The sequence below is a fragment of the Myotis daubentonii genome, chromosome 8 (assembly GCF_963259705.1).
Source record: "Myotis daubentonii chromosome 8, mMyoDau2.1, whole genome shotgun sequence".
NCBI lineage: Eukaryota > Metazoa > Chordata > Mammalia > Chiroptera > Vespertilionidae > Myotis > Myotis daubentonii.
This window is the reverse complement of record NC_081847.1, coordinates 64,934,936-64,953,283: the sequence shown is the minus strand read 5'-3', so window position 1 is coordinate 64,953,283 and position 18,348 is coordinate 64,934,936. Positions and strand designations below refer to the sequence as shown.

Here is an 18,348-nt window from a genome sequence, read left to right as displayed (position 1 = left end):
TCACTATAGTAACCACTAATCGCTGTGACTGTTGAAATTTAAAATGTATTAAAATTAAGTAAATTTAAAACTCCCCAGTTCCAGTTCTTAAGTGCTCAGTGGCCACATGTGGCTGGTGGTGGCCATACTGGATGGCACAGACCACAGTGCCACCCTTAGCGGAGCTCTGTGGGACAGCACGGGTCTGAAGGACAAGGGCTGCTCCTCCTTCACCTACTGAACCATTTTTAACAACTTTTCTTTTCCTCCTCCACTCATCTCGAGGCAAGACTATGTACCTGGCCATCATAAGATAAATGGGCAGCCTCTACAATCTTCTTGTTTGTCCTTTTTTTGAAGATCTGCTAGCATCCCAAGTCCAAATCTTGAGATGATTTGCTAGATACAATTCTTTTAACCAGAGGGAGGCCATTTTTGAGCATCTACTCATCATCAGTTCAAATATGAAGCAAGAAATAAGGTGCTGGTTTTATGCATATAGGCATAACCCATGGACACAGACAGGGGTGATGAGGGCCTAGGGTGGGGGCCGGAGTCGACTGGAGGGAGTCGGGGGAGAGAGGGGGACATAGGTAATACTTTTAACAATAAAAATTAGAAAGAAAGAAGGTGCTGAAAAGAGATGTGTTAGAGTGGGGTTTCAGCTAACTCAGACCTTTGTTGCTGGCTGCTGAGTTAAGCCTGGATGAGCCATAGTTTCTTAGTCAGTGGTAGTGGAAATCTCAGACTCATGGAACAAGTGAATGTTCTTAGAACTAAGCATTTTTCTTAGAACTGGCCTGGAACTAAGCATTTTTCTCCCTTCCTCTTCAAATTAAAATTGATGTTTTTAAGTACTAAAGATAGACTAGTCAAAAGTGTACTAAATGAACATACATATTATTTTCCTTTCTTCTGAATATAGAATTTTAAAACTTCTAAATATAATTTTAAAATATCTAAATGTTCAAACTTTAACATTTAGAAAACAGATCCCTCGCCTTTTCTCTGAGATTCAACAGTCTGTTCCATGCTTCTACGTCTCTTTATCTATTTGGTTCATTAATTTATTTTGTTCATTAGATTCCACATATGAGTGAGATCTCTTAAGACTTATCTGGCAGCTTTGTACATTTAAATAATAATAGTTAAATAATAAATAATAAGCATTAACTGCAAGCTTTTGAAAGTTCCCTAGTTATTAAACTTGGCCATTTGTTAAACTTGGCCCCAGAAACCACTTTTGATCTTAGAAATAGGTTATCTAACCTGTCATTTTGCCAGAAGTAGAACTAACCCATGGTTTTTATTTAAAAAATATATATATCATGAGCATTTCCCCATCTCATTAAATAACCTTTTCCAACATGATGCCTAATATCTGTGTGGTATTCCTTCATAATAGTTTACCATATTTTATTTAACCAGTCCCTTATTTGGGAATTATAAATAACAAAACTATTGTAACTATGCTACATTTTTGCTTTGAACTGTTTCTCAAACTATTTCTAGAAATATGTTTTGGTCAGCACCCCCACACTTTTTTCTGTCTCCTACAAACTGGTTTGTATTTAGCCCACCTGCCCTAGGACAGGTTGGCTGTTCATAGTGGGAGAATTCAAATCAGTAAAGAAGAGGAGGGTGAAAAGTGTGGACATACCTCTCAGAGTTCTGTGAAATTAGGCTTTAAAAATGTTTCTTGGAAAGGTGGGCTGAAGTATGTGAGGCAAGGAGCTGATTTCTCCTGTTTAAATCAGGGTATCCCCCACCTCATAATTATTTGGAAAGTGCTGTGATGACTTTTTTTTTCGTTTCCTAAGAAAAACTCTTGACTTTTATTTCCTTTTGACCTTCCATAAGAAGAAGGAGGTCATGCTAGTTGTTTGATAGCTTTTCTGGAGATTTGTATGACTCTGAGGTTGAAGATTTGTTTACATGGCTTGATTTGTTTTTCATGGTAAGTATCAAGAGCATGGAGGTCACTGTCCCAACCTTCTTTGTTTGAACCGTGTGGTTTACACAGTCTTGTTTTCTTCTGTTCTTCGATAAGATCCTTTGAATTGTAACTTGTTTGAAACTAACGCTTTCAGCAGTAGGTTTTAGGTGAGGCCAATTTTTAGTGAATGGCTAATTCTTAAAGTCACCTTAACTAAGTAGGTCTAAGAGAATTTTCATTAACTATTTGTCTTACATAATCATAGATTACTATATTAACTTGATTTTCTTCTATATTTAAAAATATTTATCAGTTTACTATAGATATTATGGAAATAAATTCCCTTATAGTTAATGTGTATTCCCCCAGTCATAGAGTAGATAATAAATTTTTTATGAGTAAGTATTGTACTTCATTTTGGTATAGTATAAACCAATAAGATCTTTTCTCACTGGTAATGGGAATTTAAATTTTATTTGGCACAATGTAGACACTTTTCTACAATCATGGCATTTCATGGAATGTTTATTTTCATCCATTTATTCAAAAAATGTTTATTCATTATATACTAAGTGATGGATTTGATACTAGGTAATAGCAATGAGTAAGACACATGGCCTCTAGCCTCATGGGGTTCCCAGTCTATTACTGTTATAAATGTGTTAAATATTCCCCTAATAAAAATATTAACCACCATTTATTATAGACCAGGTAATGTGTTAAGCTTTTAGAATGCAGTATCTCATCTGATCTTTCCAATAATACTAGGCAAGATGGTATTATATACCCTCTTATTTTAAAAAAAAAGAATTTTTTTTATTGATTTTTATATAGAGAGGAAGGAAGAGAGAGAGAGAAACATCAATGTGAGAGAGAAACATCGATCTGCTGCCTCCTGCTGTATGCCCTCCACTGGGGATCGAGCCCCCAACCCGGACATGTGCCCTGACCGGGAACCAAACCGGCACCTTTGGTGCACAGGACAGTGCCCAACCAACTGAGCATCACTGGCTAGGGCAATATACACCCTCTTCTGAAAATGATGAAACTAAGAGTTCTGTTCAAGATGGGTACAGTAGGTAGGTGCTGTACTTGCCTCCTCCCATGACCACATCAAAATTACAACTTAACTGCCCTGGCTGGTGAGTTCAGTAGTTAGAGTGTCGGTACCTCAAGCCCAGCACAAGTGGCATCCATCTGGACATCACTTTGTAGCTCGTACCATGTAGCCCCAGGCAAGGCACGGGCAGTGGCTAATTTTGGCCTGCACCACTCAAGAGGCCCCAGAAGCATTGCACCCAGTGGTCAGCTTCCAGACCACAACCAGAGCATCACACAACCACCTCAACAAACAACACACCCAAATGGCAGATTCGGCTGGCATCAGGGCCCCACTAAAGTGAATCTAGCTCCCTAGGGTCAGCCCCTGCACAACTGCTCCTTCACTACAGTCATGGCCAGTCCTCACAACCAATCAGCCTGAGGATCAACCCCTTCCATTGACGTGCCTCAAGGCTCAACTACAGTAAAGGGGCACATACACCCCACATGAGGGACCCAGCTGGAGACCCAGCTCAGGCGACTAGGGAGACTGTGCTACTGGGCCCATAGAACACCTACTACATAAGGCCTCTCTACCAAGACCAGGAGATGTTGCAGCTCTACCTAATGCATAGAAACAACCACAGGGAGGCTGTCAGAGTGAGGAGACAAAGAAACACGTCTCAAATGAAGAACAGAGCAAAACTCCAGAAAAAGAACCAAAAAAATGGAGACAAGCAATCTGTCAGATGCAGAATTCAAAACGTTGGTTTTAAGGATGTTCAATTAACTTAGAGGAAGAGTATATGAATTTAGTGAGAATTTTAACAAAGAGATAGGAAACCAAAAAATGGAGATAGAAAACATAAAAAAGAATCAGTCAGAAGTGAAGAATACAATAACAATTGAAGAATAATATATTAGAGGGAATCAATGGTAGATTAAATGAAGCAGAGGATCGAATCAGTGATTTGGAAAGTGAGGTGGCAGAAAACACCCAATTAGAACAGCAAAAAAGAAATTTTTAAAAATGAGGATAGTTTAAAGGGCCTCTAGAACAGTGGTATTCAACCTTCTCAATGCCGTGACCCTTTAATACAGTTCCTCATGTTGTGGTGACCCCCAACCATAAAATTATTTTCGTTGCTACTTCATAACTAATTTTGCTACTGTTATGAATTGTAGTGTAAATATCTGATATGCAGGATGTATTTTCATTGTTACAAAATGAACATAATTAAAGCATAGTGATTAATCACAAAAACAATATGTAATTATATATGTGTTTTCTGATGGTCTTAGGCGACCCCTGTGAAAGGGTCGTTCGACCCCCAAAGGGGTCGCGGCCCACAGGTTGAGAACCGGTGCTCTAGAATAATATTGAACTTAGTAGCATTTGTATCATAGGGGTACCAGAAGTAGAAAAGAAAGATCAAGGAATTGGAAACCTATTTAAAGAAATAACAACAGAAAACTTCCCTACCTATCAAAGGAAATAGATATACAAGTCCAGGAAGCAGAGAGAGTCCCATGCATGATGAAGCCAAACGGGCTCACCCCAAGGCACATCATAATTAAAATGGTAAAGGTTGCCCTGGCCAGTGTAGCTCAGTGCTTGGAGCATCATCCCATGCACTGGAATGTCATGGATTAAATTCCTGGTCAGGGCACATGCCTAGGTTACCAGTTTGATCCCCAGGTGGTGCACATATGGCGCTGTTCAATGTGTCTCTCTTACCATTGATATTTCTCTCTTCCTTTGTCCCTCTCTAAAAATCAATTTTAAAGGCAAAGGTTAAAGACAAGGATCTGAAAAGCAGCAAGAGAAAATGTTACCTACAAGGGGGCTCCCCTAAGACTGTCAGCTAATTTGTCAACAGAAAATGTGCAGGCCAGAAGGGATTGGCATGAAATATTCAAAGAAGGAACTTACAACTAAGATTACTCTACCCAGCAAAGCTATCATTTAGAATTAAAAGAGAGATAAAGATTTTCCCAGACAAGAAAAAGCTAAGGGAGTTCATCAGCACCAAACCAGTATTACAGAAATGTTAAAGGGACTTCCTGGAGGAGGAGGGGAAAGGGGAACATGAGGAGTTAAAAGAGGAATAAAAAATATAAATAATCAAATACAATTACTACATATCTGTCAGCAATTACTTTAGATGTACATGGATTAAAGCATTTAATCAAAAGTGTAAGGTGGCTGAATGGATAAAAAAAAACAAAACACCACACCTTACATATGCTGTGTACAAGAGATTCACTTCAGATGACACACACAGCCTGAAAGTAAAGGAATGGAAAAAGATATTTCATGAAAATGGAAAAAAACAAACAAAAAACCTGGGGTAGCAATACTTATAACCAGACAAAATAAACTTTAAAACAAAGACTATAACCAGAGACAAAGAGGGACCCAGCAGTTTCACTTCTTGGTATTGATCTGAAGAAACCCAAAACACTAATATGAAAAGACATATATACCCACATGTTCATTGCCACATTATTTACAATAGCCAAGATATATAAGCAAGCTAACTATCAGTAGATGAATGGATAAAGAAGTGGTACATATATACAATGGAATCTGACTCAGCCCCACAAAAGAATGAAATCTTGCCATCTGCAACAACGTGGATGGACCTGGAGCTGTTGTGCTCAGGGAAATAAGTCAGACAGAGGAAGACAGATGCCATGTGATTTCACTTATATGTGGACTCAGAAAAACAAACGACCAAACAAAAGAAAATCAAACTCATAGATACAGAGAACACTTTATTTTATTGTAATATATTTTATTGATTTTTTTACAGAGAGGAAGGGAGAGAGATAGAGAGTTAGAAACATCGATGAGAGAGAAACATCGATCAGCTGCCTCCTGCACACCCCCTACTGGGGATGTGCCCGCAACCCAGGTACATGCCCTTGACCAGAATCGAACCTGGGACCCTTCAGTCTGCAGGCTGATGCCCTGTCCACTGAGCCAAACCCGGTAGGGCTACAGAGAACATTTTAATGGTTGCCAGGTGAGAAGCAGGTTGAGGGCTGGGTGAAAAAAGTAAGGGGTTAAGAAATACAAATTGATAGTTACAAAGTCAGTAACATTGTAATAACTATGTATAGTGCCTGGTGGGTACTAGATTTATCGGGGTGATCACTTCGTAAGTTATAAATCTAATTACTGTCTTGTACACCTGAATCTAATATGATATTGTATGTCAACTGTAATTGAAAAATAAAAATTTATTTTAAAAAAACAAATGATCACATTAAGATAAGAAGCTTGCAAAATGTCACATCACTCTAATAAGGGACAAAGCTGGAACACAAACCCAGAATATCTAATTTTAGATCCTGTCTAGTTCATCTTCTACTTCCTTTGATTTTTTTTTTTTTACATTATAATTTGGTGTCTTGTGTTAAAATAAATATTTAATAGCAAAATGTTATTACTTAGCAGGAGAGCACTAACAGTAAAATGGTATTAATTAGTGTAGGGGATCTCACTATTTCTCTGTTCTTTCCTTTCCCAGGAAGAGACTCTGCACAAGTCAGCCAGCAGCAGCAGTGTGTCTCCCTCCTTCCTTGAAGATCCGTTCTTGGAGGCTGTGTCCACAAGGAAGAGTAAGTATTTGTGGCACAAAGAACTAGCATCAGACACCTTAAAAACACACTTGTCCTCGAGTCGGGGATCCCAAAGTGCCTTGTAATTATTTTGGGTATAAAGAACTAAGCCTGGAACTTCACTAGTCAAAAACAAAAATATTCAGTGTATTCCTAGAGTGACATTTAAGGTAAGGCTAAACTAATAACAGGATTCAGGTTGTTTTTTGTTGTTTTTTTTTAAATCTTGATAATTTTTTTTTTAAATATATTTTATTGATTTTTTACAGAGAGGAAGGGAGAGAGATAGAGAGTTAGAAACATCGATGAGAGAGAAACATCGATCAGCTGCCTCCTGCACATCTCCTACTGGGGATATGCCCGCAACCCAGGTACATGCCCTTGACCGGAATCGAACCTGGGACCTTTCAGTCCGCAGGCCGACGCTCTATCCACTGAGCCAAACTGGTTTCGGCAGGATTCAGGTTTTTAACTTAGATCAGTCACCTTTGGGTTTACAGATAACAGTTGTAGGAAATAAGTCAGTTGTCTGTGTGTGTTTTTTATATTAATTACCTCCTTGTCTGAATTTACACAATAAGTCCAATAATCACACTTGTTATTACCGTCCACACACATATACACATGTTCCATATCTATATATTCATACCCACAGGACATGTGTAAATAGTAAAAGCAATTTATAATTTTAGAATAGAAGATTAAGTGACTTCTAAATGCTTTTATTACATTTTTATTTATAAGATTTTATAAAGGATTAAAATTTTTATATTAAGGAAGAAGATTCTGGGAAGATGGAGGGAGTAGGTAGCACCAGACAACAGTTGCTCTGGCAGACTTTGCTGTTTTGGAACTCTCGAGTCTGTTGAAGGCTTACAACTTCCAGGGGAAGACTTGGGTAGTAAATTGTGGTTAATTCTAGTCAGCTATCAGCATAGAACCAGCTACTCATCCTCTATGCCCAACCCCTGGCAGACGGTTGTGTGCTGCTTCTGGAGCAGCTTGCACAAAGCTTGCGTTAGCCAGGGTGGACCAAAAGGACCCTGTCACCAAATGCTGTGCCCTGGTTGCTGCCTCTGACTCCAGAGGTGGGCAGCCATTGTTGCATTTCTGCTAGCTACCCTCTGCTCCAGCTCGAGGGACTCCCAAAGCTTTTAAAGGCCGGCACCCCCTTCTTTCATTTTTTTGTTTTTTTTTCCCCCTTTGAGAGCCAGACATTATACATTAGGACATTCAGAAGCAGCTGCATATCAGGGAAAGTTAGAGAGTGGCTATGCATGCCGAGGAAGGAAGACTAGAACTTTGTTAATGTCACTCTGTAAAGTGCATGATTGTTTAACCGCTATGCTGAATATCTGAAACTAACACAGAATAATATTGGAAAGTAAAAACATTTTTAAAAGAATTTTGGTTTGATTTGGGAGACTTTTAGATATACAAAATGCGTATTTTACATGATTTGTTGAATAATGCCTGAACTCCTTAATTGCAAAATTCTGTGGAAAACAACATGAGGGCATTTGTATGTACAAATTTGAGACTGTACTTATATTGTGTTTCTAGGTAGGAATTTGAGTGAATATTTTTTGCTTTTTTCTTGCAATTTCTGTAGCAAGTTTATCTTGCAAAGATTCTTCTATAACAGTCCTCACAGTAAGAAAATTCATTTTAACTTAGTTAATTCATTTCTCTAGCACCTCCGAAATTCTTGCCCATATCATCAACCCCCCAGCCAGAGAGACGGCAGCCTCCCCAGAGACGGCATTCCATTGAAAAGGAAACGCCCACCAACGTGAGACAGTTTCTGCCACCGTCCAAGCAGAGCTCCCGGTCTCTTGTAAGTAACGGAAATACTGCATAGTAACTGCAGGGTCAGGTAGGGGACCTAGAACCGTTAGCTTTCTTGAGATGATGATTAGGAGAAAAAACTTCCAAAGGTTAGAATGAACTTTAAATAACCTGTTTTTAGTACCTAAAGAAAAGCAACCCTAACAGCAACCTAAATGAAAGCTGGCTATTCTCTGTTCATTTAAAGTACCTTTTTGCCCCGCAGAAAACATCCGTGCTTGAAAGTATGAATTGTTAAAGAAATGTTTTCTTCCTTTCAAAGGATATTAATCTACTTAAAAATTGTTAAAACTAATAATGAAAACAACAAAGTTTAGCTACAGTAGACTAGTTTATTAAGCACAAGTACCAGGAGAAAATTTTGATTCACTGAAAGCCATTATTCACTGTTTCCAAGTATATTTTGGAGCCAAAGCTGCTGTTGGGACTGGTTGACAGTTTTGCTGTTTTCCAGAGACTTGGATTCATGTAGAAGCCACTCGTTTCTCAGAATAGTGGGACGTGGGACACAAGGCCCTGCCAGGAAGAATAGATCACCAGCCAAAGGAGGTCTGCAGAGATTCTTTCGTAGTCCCACTTAACTTCAGAAATGTGTGCAGGCAAGATGCAAGGCTTCAGTCAGTAGTTCCACTGGCAGCCCAGCATCTAACTTTTTTTCAGATACTCATGAATAAACTGGAATATGCTTAGTCCACATTGTTAGGCTGTGATGTATCATTCCAAGTAGAGGAATAGAGTGTGGTTATTGTGAAGATACTAAGTTTGAACAGAGCTTACAGTGTTGAAATTTGATCAGTCATCTCTGCTCCCAAACGATACAACTAAAGAATTAATGATTTTATGGCAATTCTTGACAGGATTCCTCTTAAATAGTCACCAAAACACTGATATTTGATTAAATCTAGCAGGAAAACAGAACTCTAACTAGACAGGTTCAGACTTTAAAATCTGAAGACTTTCGTTAATATGAACAAGTTACTGCTTTAGCAAAATATACAGTTACTGTCACAACTTAAAAAACATGTAAGAGGGAGGTCCTTAGTGGTTATTTTTTATAAGTCTGATAAATTAGGCGATTCTTCTGTTCACATGGCTTTTCCTAGAAGCCAGTTTATAGGTGTGTCCCTGCCTTGTGATCATGTCATATGACATCATTGTTGAAGTTAGACTTAAATTTTAAAATTATCAATCAACCATCAGATCAATTACGAAGGAGTTTCAGGTAGTAATAACAGCTTTGCCAAGAAAGACTATCAGTCCACATCAAGAGCCCATGAAGTATACTTCCTGGCAAAGGGGAACTCTCAGAGTGTGGTCGGTCGGGCTGTGAGTTGGGTTTTTCTGTGGGGAAAAGAGCAAAGTAAAACCAGTCTGCAATCACTAAGGGTCTCAGTGAAAGGCATTGCATTGGGTGCTCAGGTTCCACACAGAACTATATTCCCTCTAAGAACCTCTACGCACCAGCTGAGACGAAATAACATCCGGGTCAAGTAATGACTTTTCTTGCTGGTAGCTTATCTCAGGAAATCCATCAAATTGCACTTCTGTGTGTAGTACCCTCTAGCTTGATAAGTATTGTTTTTAAAGTATGCTCATTTAAAATCTTAGCTATATTTTTAGAAGCAATCATTGTGTATTTCTAATCCCTTTACTGAAAATGGCGGAAATGTCTTTGTTGTTATTATTTTTCTTGTATCTCCCTTCCTTTCCTTAGGATGTTTTAAAATGTAATTTTTTTGTCCATCATTGGTCAAATGATTGAAGGTGATTGCCCATCTAAACGAAAGGCTGCTTGTCTTAAGAGCCTTCCCCAGGGGAGCAACACTCCCACACTCTCTCCGGCACAGCTGGCACAGCGGCAGTTGCCCAGTCCTGCATCCCAGCGAGCCTGGTTTAGGAAACTCAGTGTTCACCAGACAACCTGTTAGGAAATTTGAAGTTCAGGTCTTTGCTGTATAAACTTTGAGATTCTCTAGGATTGACTTCATGATTTGATTGCCGACTTACACATATGGGCGCAGATGTTGGTGTGGACACACGCATGGAATCTACCATTAACATCCTTTGTGGTGGTTTTGTTTTGTTCTGTTTTTCTTTCATGCTCTGTAATCACTATTTGTAGGTCATTCACGTTCAGCATTATTTTCTCCTTCTCCCCCTGCCATTTTCTTTTCCCCTTATCTGTTGTTCAGGTTCCTAGGATAACCAGTGTATGGCCATGGACGCCTTTCCGACCACTTTTTTCTACCATACAAACAGCTTCTCTGCTCAGCTCTCATCCTTTTGAAGCAGCCATGTTTGGGGTAGCAGGGGCTATGTATTATCTGTGTGAGAGAGCTCTTACCAGCAGGTGGAAGTCCTCAAAGGTTGGCCTCTTTCTGCTGGTTCTGGGAATTATTTTGCTCTATCTCTGACAGCAATACCTGAACTCCTGCACTCTGCAAGAATTAACAGCGTAGATGGGCACTTTGCTTCTGATCATTGATTCCAATCATTTGTAGGATGCATAGATCACACCATGATCTCAGTTGAGAGGAAAATAACTTTGAAAGGACAACAAACTCAAAATGCAGCATCAGATTCGAGGGACCTGTGAGTGTTTGTCTCTTGGAGTGACCCAATTTTATAGCAGGAGGAATGCTGCCCCTGTCTCCAGGGGCAGGAGCCCCCTGAGAGCCTGTGCTTTCACCCAGGGCCTCGCTGCCATCCGAGGAGAGTCTGCCGCCCACAGAGCCCTGTCACTGCCTGTGTCCCACACTCCCTGCCCCCCATCGCATGTGTCTCCCCTGACCTCAGACTCTCCTCATCCCCAGCACCGTTCACACAGCTGTATTGTGATGGTCAGGGTGTTATATGGGTTTTACGATAGCCCCCTTCTCTGTAAAGAGAAACTTTGAGTTTCCTTTTTATTGCTCTGGTTATTTTAGCTATTTTAAGTAATCTTGCATTTTATTATTATTTTTGAGGTTTTCATAGAGTGTATTTTTTAAAGAAAGTACAATCATTTCCAAACCCCAGTGAAGTGAAAAGCCTGGGACCTCGTGAGGCTTCCCCACCCAGTGTGATGCCTGCTGCTGACCAGTGTTGGTGGCAGCCTTGCTGTTGCACCTGACACAGGGTCCCTTATTTCCTAAACACGCCTTCACTGAACCAGTGAGCCAGCAGCTGGTTTCTTTGTTATTCTTTATTACCCTTGATTTAGAAAGGAAACTGCAAATGTGAATGGGAAACAACAAATCCCTTTCCCTGTTTATTTGTCATGAAACATAAGATAAATCTCTGACCTTTTCCTATTTTCAGATCTGTCATTTGGGCAGATGGTTAAGTGCAGGAGTAACATTTTAACTCCTGTCACTCTACTGCTATTATTAAAGATCTTTCAACATTTTTATTTTTATTATTCATCCTCCCCAAACACACATATATGTATACTAAATTCACATATTACTTTAGGCAAAGAATTCACTTAGCGTTTTAAAGTTAAACTTGAAAAAAGGAAAGAACAAGTAAATTTAATAGTTGCTATTTTTATTTAGTCTAAAAACTCAAATATTATTTTGGACATTTTTTAAGTATCTGCTACTTACGAAGTTTTTTATAATAACATGATATCAAATATGACTATTCCCATTTCTCTCTGTGGCTCAGTAACCAGATTATACATTTTGCTCTCTAATTTCTGTGCTGCTGAACTCTGACCTGTTTTTTGTTTTGTTTTGTTTGTTTTTAAATATATTTTTATTGATTTCAGAGAGGAAAGGAGAGGGGGAGAGAGAGAGAGAAACATCAATGATGAGAAAGAATCATTGATTGGCTGCTTCCTGCACACCACCTATTGGGGCTGCAACCTGGGCATGTACCCTGACCTGAAACTGAACCATGATCTCCTGTTTCAGAGGTTGATGCTCAACCACTGAGCCTCGTTGGTGGGGCTCTGACCAGTTTTGAATGGTAAAAATAACCAAAATCTTCAACAAAAACTTTGTGACGTACATAAAAGTAAATTCTAAAGGCACATCTGCATCTATAACATATTGTAATCATTATTAAAACACTTTAAGATTCAGCTTCCCTTTCCTAAATTTGAGAGTCATTTTGAAGTACAAAGAAACTGGAGAATTAGAGTTGTACTGATCTAGTCTGTATAGTCCATGTTCCACCATGAAAATGAGCTTAGTGCTTGCTGTAGGAGTGACCGGCTACTGTCACTGTGGGGAAAGTGCTCTTTATGTTTGGAGCATTAGTATCTCAGCAAGATCTGTTTAGGTTTAATTTGGCTTTGGGGATATTGAACCAATATTTTTTAAAAGTGAAAAGTATTCTAGTAACTCTATTTTTTCTTTCATGTTGCATTAAAGTTTTGTTGTCCTTGGGAAAGCACCAGAATTAAAACATTAGCATTTGTCCTGATGGAAATTATCTTACTAAAGGCTAATCTACTTGAAATTTTTTTTAAAGGAAAGAAACACAAATAAAATCTACAATTTCTTATTATTTCCTTGTGAAGTACTGGATTTGCATATGATTCAAAGCAGTAGGATGAAAGTATGCTCGACTAAGCCCTTATGTGATTTAAGACTAGGGAGAGAGCAGTCCAGGTTGTCAGGTTTATTGCATATGCTAGTAAACCCTTGCAGAGAAAAAGGATCCCGTCTGCCAGAAATATTTACCAGCCCAGGCATCCAAGTTTAAAGTTAATTAAATTGGCACTATTTGCCATCTTTCAAGGGGGCACAACAACAAATCTCAGTAGAGATTATGTAGTTATTTGCTAGACTTATACATTATTTTGTTCCAAGTCAACAGTTTTGTCACAGAGTTAGCTATCAGAAGATGTACTGCAGTCACACGTATAACTGATGAATGAAAATTACCATAGGAAAAGTTCCATGAAGTACTTTCAAAGCTCAGAAAATCTGTCATTCTGATGTGCGCAGCCAACAGTACTCACCTAGTGCAGCTTAAGGTCCTAACCTTCACCGAGTCAGTGCCTTGTCCCATTTGACACTATGCTTTTCTCAGGGTGGAGCAAAACAGAGTAGATATTGAACATGCTTAACCTTATTGTCTTTGAAAGCTTTTCCCATTGAAAGAGAACATTATGTGATGGTGATTTTTTAAAAAGTATTTTAGACATTTACAGTAAATGATATAATCTCTGAACAGTCTATCTTCCCAGCCTCCAGATTCAAAGTTCTTCATCTTAAAAATTCAATTGCAGGATTTTTTCCAAAACACAATTAAGCAAATTTAGCCTTTCTTAAGTTAGCTTGAACAGAGACGATTTGGTATTGATGTTTAGCAAGAATCCGTAGTTCTTCAAACTACTTTTTTTTTTAGTAAATGCTAATGTTTGTCAAGTTTGCAACCTAGATTTGTTTTTGTTTTTCTCTGATTGAAAGACAGAACTGAATGTTAAACTGCATTCATGGTCATGTGCTTTCTCACTTGGCTTGTTTGATTCCAGAATGCCTGTGACCAGTGCTATTGTGTGTGTGGGATGAATTATAATGTGTTTGTACTGAGAACACTAAGTTTCAGTGTCACTACACCACAATGGCCCTTGTGAGGCCTGGCAGCGTGCGAATGCACAAGACTGTTCTGTCTTTCTATTGGATCCACCAATCAAGAGCAGGCCGGATGGGGAGCAGATTGGTGTGAGGCTCTTTATTCAGTGGGATCAGTTACATCAACATCTTCCTCAGCTGTTTTTGGGGAAACTATTAACATAAGACAGTCAACATAAATATTTATTGTGAAATTATTCTGATTTTTCCCCACATCTTTCCAATGCTGACTGTGCATTCAGTGGTTGTTTAAAAGTCATAATAGAAATCTGGAGAACTGTGGAGCAGTAGAGATTGTCTTTTGGCTGTAAACTGCACCAATGTTCCAGCTCCACTCACGCCATTAGGATTTTTCAAGGTGTGCTGATGTAACTTACCACTTGCTTCCAGTATAAATTACTAACCACCTTCTCTTGGCTATTCTGGGTACCACCAACCAGTTTTAAAAATAGTACCAATGTTTTTTATTTGCTATTTATCTATTAGCATATAGTATCAACACAACACTAAATAACGTCTTTGCATAATCATACGAGATAACTGACATACATTTAGTTATAGAATAACAAATATTTTTTTTCAAGATTTCACAGCATAGATACATAGCGAGGGGCTTTTTTTTTTTTCTTGAAAACTTCAGTAAGCTATAGTGTTTCACATGGTCCCCAGACGTTTTCTGCCATCTGTTATCTTGGTATAATTAGAAATTATGTGGTACCCAGAGTAAGCCAGCTCTGTTCCAGTGTTCACTGGGACTTCTTTTCTTCTCAGAAGCTACTAACCAGGTGTCTGATCTGGTGGGAAATTTTGCAAAGCCAGAAAAGGGGGTGGGAGTTTCTTATTCATGTGGATTTTGAATTTCAGGAGGAATTCTGCTACCCAGTGGAATGCCTAGCTCTTACTGTGGAGGAAGTGATGCATATTCGTCAGGTCCTGGTGAAGGCAGAGCTGGAAAAATACCAACAATATAAAGATGTCTACACTGCCCTGAAAAAAGGAAAGGTAGAGCTGTTTCAAGTCGATTGATAGGGGTAGCAGAACGGTCAGTCACAGGCATGGTCTCCTGCGGGAGCTGTCTGCTAGCCAGATGGCGCAGGACTTTTAGGGGATTTTAGGACGTAAGAGGCTTATTCTCCAGAAGTCAGTTCGTGTTCTGCCTTGCTCACCAAAGTGAATGTTTTCTCCCTTAGAAATCAAACCTCTGGGAGTTTAAAACAACCATAATAAATAATGTTATGCCTTCATAAAACCATGTCTGCATTTAGTCATTATACTGGGGAGAATTTTTTAGAACCTTCTTCCAATTGCTTCCATGATGGTCAACTCTAGGGAGCTGTGGCCTTTTACTACCTTTTAAAAGTAGAATAAGATTAAATACAGAGCCATGTTATAATTATCACAGAGCCAAACATAAAAACAGGGTTTGTGAATTCTCGTCTTCCTTCTGTGTACTAAACTTCCCCAATGTATAAATATAAAATGTATTAAACCATATAAATTAGGAAATTAACTATTGTCGATGTTTTTGTTTGTTTGTTTTTCTCCTTTTACATTTGTATTTTTTAGCTTTGCTTTTGTTGCCGAACCAGGAGATTTTCCTTCTTCACCTGGTCTTATACCTGTCAGTTCTGTAAGAGGTAAGGTTTCTTTGTAATTGATGACAATAGTCAAAGAAATACCAGTTAACTTCATTGTTTCATTATTTTTCTACATAGGAACAACATTAAAAATAATCTATTATCACCTTGTGCTTTGTTTATGGATTAGGAATACTGATTTCTTCAAAAGAGTGGATCAAACAATTATTTAGTGTTAGACCTTGAAAATGTTTCTCTGCATTTATTTCTTTTACATAACCAAGATCATTCTAATAATAATGTGTCATGTTTGAACAGAAAAAAAAATAGGTATGATTGTCATATGACCCTTGGATAGACAAATAAGAAAATTACAGATATAAGTTGATCCTTCTATAGGAAACAGTGTAAGAGTTAAGTTTTACAGATTATCTTTTTGGCAATCCGCAGTTGTATCAATTTGTTATATTCTGATAGAAGAAAGAGAGAGTTTTTGCAGTTTATTGTAGAAATTGACAACATGCAGTTGTTGGCTTCTCTAACTCTCCTGTCACATCTGTGGCATCATGCTAAGTAATACTTTTGATTTTGTATGCAGGCCCGTGTGCTCACAGTGTTGCAAAAAGGTAAGCTACGCTTGGTGACATCATAACGTAATAGTAATTTTAGTAGACTGCCTTTTTAACAGTATTGCTCATTCTCAGTTTTGTTTGGGATAATAGATGCGGCTGCCATCCAAGCCATACTCTACTCTTCCAATCTTTTCATTGGGACCTTCTGCCTCGCAAAGAGGGGAAAGTTGTGTGAGGCCAGAAAAACCCTCCACCAGCCACCAGCGGCCACTTCGGAGCATTGCCAGGTGAGCGAGAGGCCTGGATCTTCAGAGCATTCTTTGGGAAAGAAGAATGCTCCTTTTGAGGACTGTGATGATGTGGCTGGGTTTTGGCTCCAGAGGGTTTGGGTGGGTTGGTTGGTTGGTTGGTTGATTTTTTTTTTTTTGATTTTTTTTTTATTTTTATTTTTTTATTTTTTTTTATTTTTTTTTTTATTGCTTAAAGTCTTACAAAGGGTATTACATATGTATCCATTTTATCCCCCCGCCCTAGACAGTCCCCTGGCCTCCCCTACCCCCCAGTGTCTTATGTCCATTGGTTATGCTTATATGCATGCATACAAGTCCTTTGGTTAATCTCTTACACCCCTCCATCCTGCCCCCCACCCCTCCCAGGCCTTCCCGCTACAGTTTGACAATCTGTTTGAGGCAGCTCTGCCTCTGTGTCTATTATTGTTCAAAAGTTTATAATGGTCTCTATTATCCATGAATGAGTGGGATCATGTGGTATTTTTCCTTCATTGACTGGCTTATTTCACTTAGCATAATGCTCTCCAGTTCCATCCATGCTGTTGCAAATGGTAAGAGTTCCTTCTTTTTTACAGCAGCATAGTATTCCATCGTGTAGATGTACCACAGTTTTCTAATCCATTCATCTACTGATGGGCACTTAGGCTGTTTCCAGATTCTAGCTATGGTGAATTGTGCTGCTATGAACATAGGGGTGCATATATCCTTTCTGATTGTTGTTTCTGGTTTCTTGGGATATATTCCTAGAAGTGGGATCACAGGGTCAAATGGGAGTTCCATTTTTAGTTTTTTGAGGAAACTCCATACTGTCTTCCATAGTGGCTGCACCAGTCTGCATTCCCAGCAGCAGTGCACGAGTGTTCCTTTTTCTCCACATCCTCTCCAGCACTTGTCGTTTGTTGATTTGTTGATGATAGCCAGTCTGACAGGTGTGAGATGGTACCTCATTGTTGTTTTGATTTGCATCTCTCGGATGATTAGTGACTTTGAGCATGTTTTCATATGTCTGTTGGCTTTCTGAATGTCCTCTTTTGAAAGGTGTCTATTTAGGTCCTTTGCCCATTTTTTGATTGGATTGTTTATCTTCCTTTTGTTAAGTTGTATGAGTTCCCTATAAATTTTGGAGATTAGGCCCTTATCAGATATGTCATTGGCAAATATGTTTTCCCACGCAGTGGGTTTTCTCGTTGTTTTGTTGATTGTTTCTTTTGCTGTGCAGAAGCTTTTTATTTTGATGTAGTCCCATTTGTTCATTTTCTCTTTAGTTTCAAGTGCCCTAGGAGCTGTATCAGTGAAGAAATTGCTTCAGCATATGTCTGAGATTTTGTTACCTTTGGCTTCTTCTAGAATTTTTATGGTTTCCTGTCGTACATTTAAGTCCTTTATCCATTTTGAGTTTATTTTTGTGTATGGTGTAAGTTGGTGATCCAGTTTCATTTTCTTGCATATATCTGTCCAATTTTCCCAACACCATTTATTGAAGAGACTATCTTGGCTCCATTGTATGTTCTTGCCTCCTTTGTCAAATATTAATTGAGCATATTGGTTCAGGCCGATTTCTGAGCTCTCTATTCTATTCCATTGATCTATATGCCTGTTCTTGTGCCAGTACCAGGCAGTTTTGAGAACAGTGGCTTTGTAGTACATCTTGATATCTGGTATTGAGATTCCACCAACTTTGTTCTTTTTCAGGATCGCTGCAGCTATTCGGGGTCTTTTTTTATTCCAGATGAATTTTTGGAGAGTTCATTCTAGATCTGTGAAGTATGCCATTGGTATTTTAATGGGAAGTGCATTGAATTTATAGATTGCTTTGGGTAGTATGGACATTTTAATGATGTTGATTCTACCAATCCATGAACACGATATGTTCTTCCATCTGTTTATGTCTTCCTCTATGTCTTTTTTCAA

General features: G+C 38.7%; 1 protein-coding gene across 11 annotated transcripts in view; it reads left to right on the top strand.

Annotated features, from left to right (window-relative positions):
• LOC132239803 (centrosomal protein of 76 kDa) overlaps positions 1-18,348 on the top strand; it is a 159,697-nt gene that overhangs the window by 129,437 nt on the left and 11,912 nt on the right. For 5 of the 11 annotated variants that reach the window (XM_059706688.1, XM_059706685.1, XM_059706684.1 and 2 more), the window contains 7 exons: positions 6,493-6,583; positions 8,278-8,420; positions 10,624-10,797; positions 14,863-15,000; positions 15,565-15,635; positions 16,174-16,201; positions 16,298-16,434. In XM_059706688.1, the coding sequence (XP_059562671.1) occupies positions 6,493-6,583; positions 8,278-8,420; positions 10,624-10,797; positions 14,863-15,000; positions 15,565-15,635; positions 16,174-16,201; positions 16,298-16,434 (782 nt within the window). The remainder of the gene's footprint in view (positions 1-6,492; positions 6,584-8,277; positions 8,421-10,623; positions 10,798-14,862; positions 15,001-15,564; positions 15,636-16,173; positions 16,202-16,297; positions 16,435-18,348) is intronic. The other 6 variants (XM_059706687.1, XM_059706686.1, XM_059706693.1 and 3 more) reach the window with 3 other exon arrangements.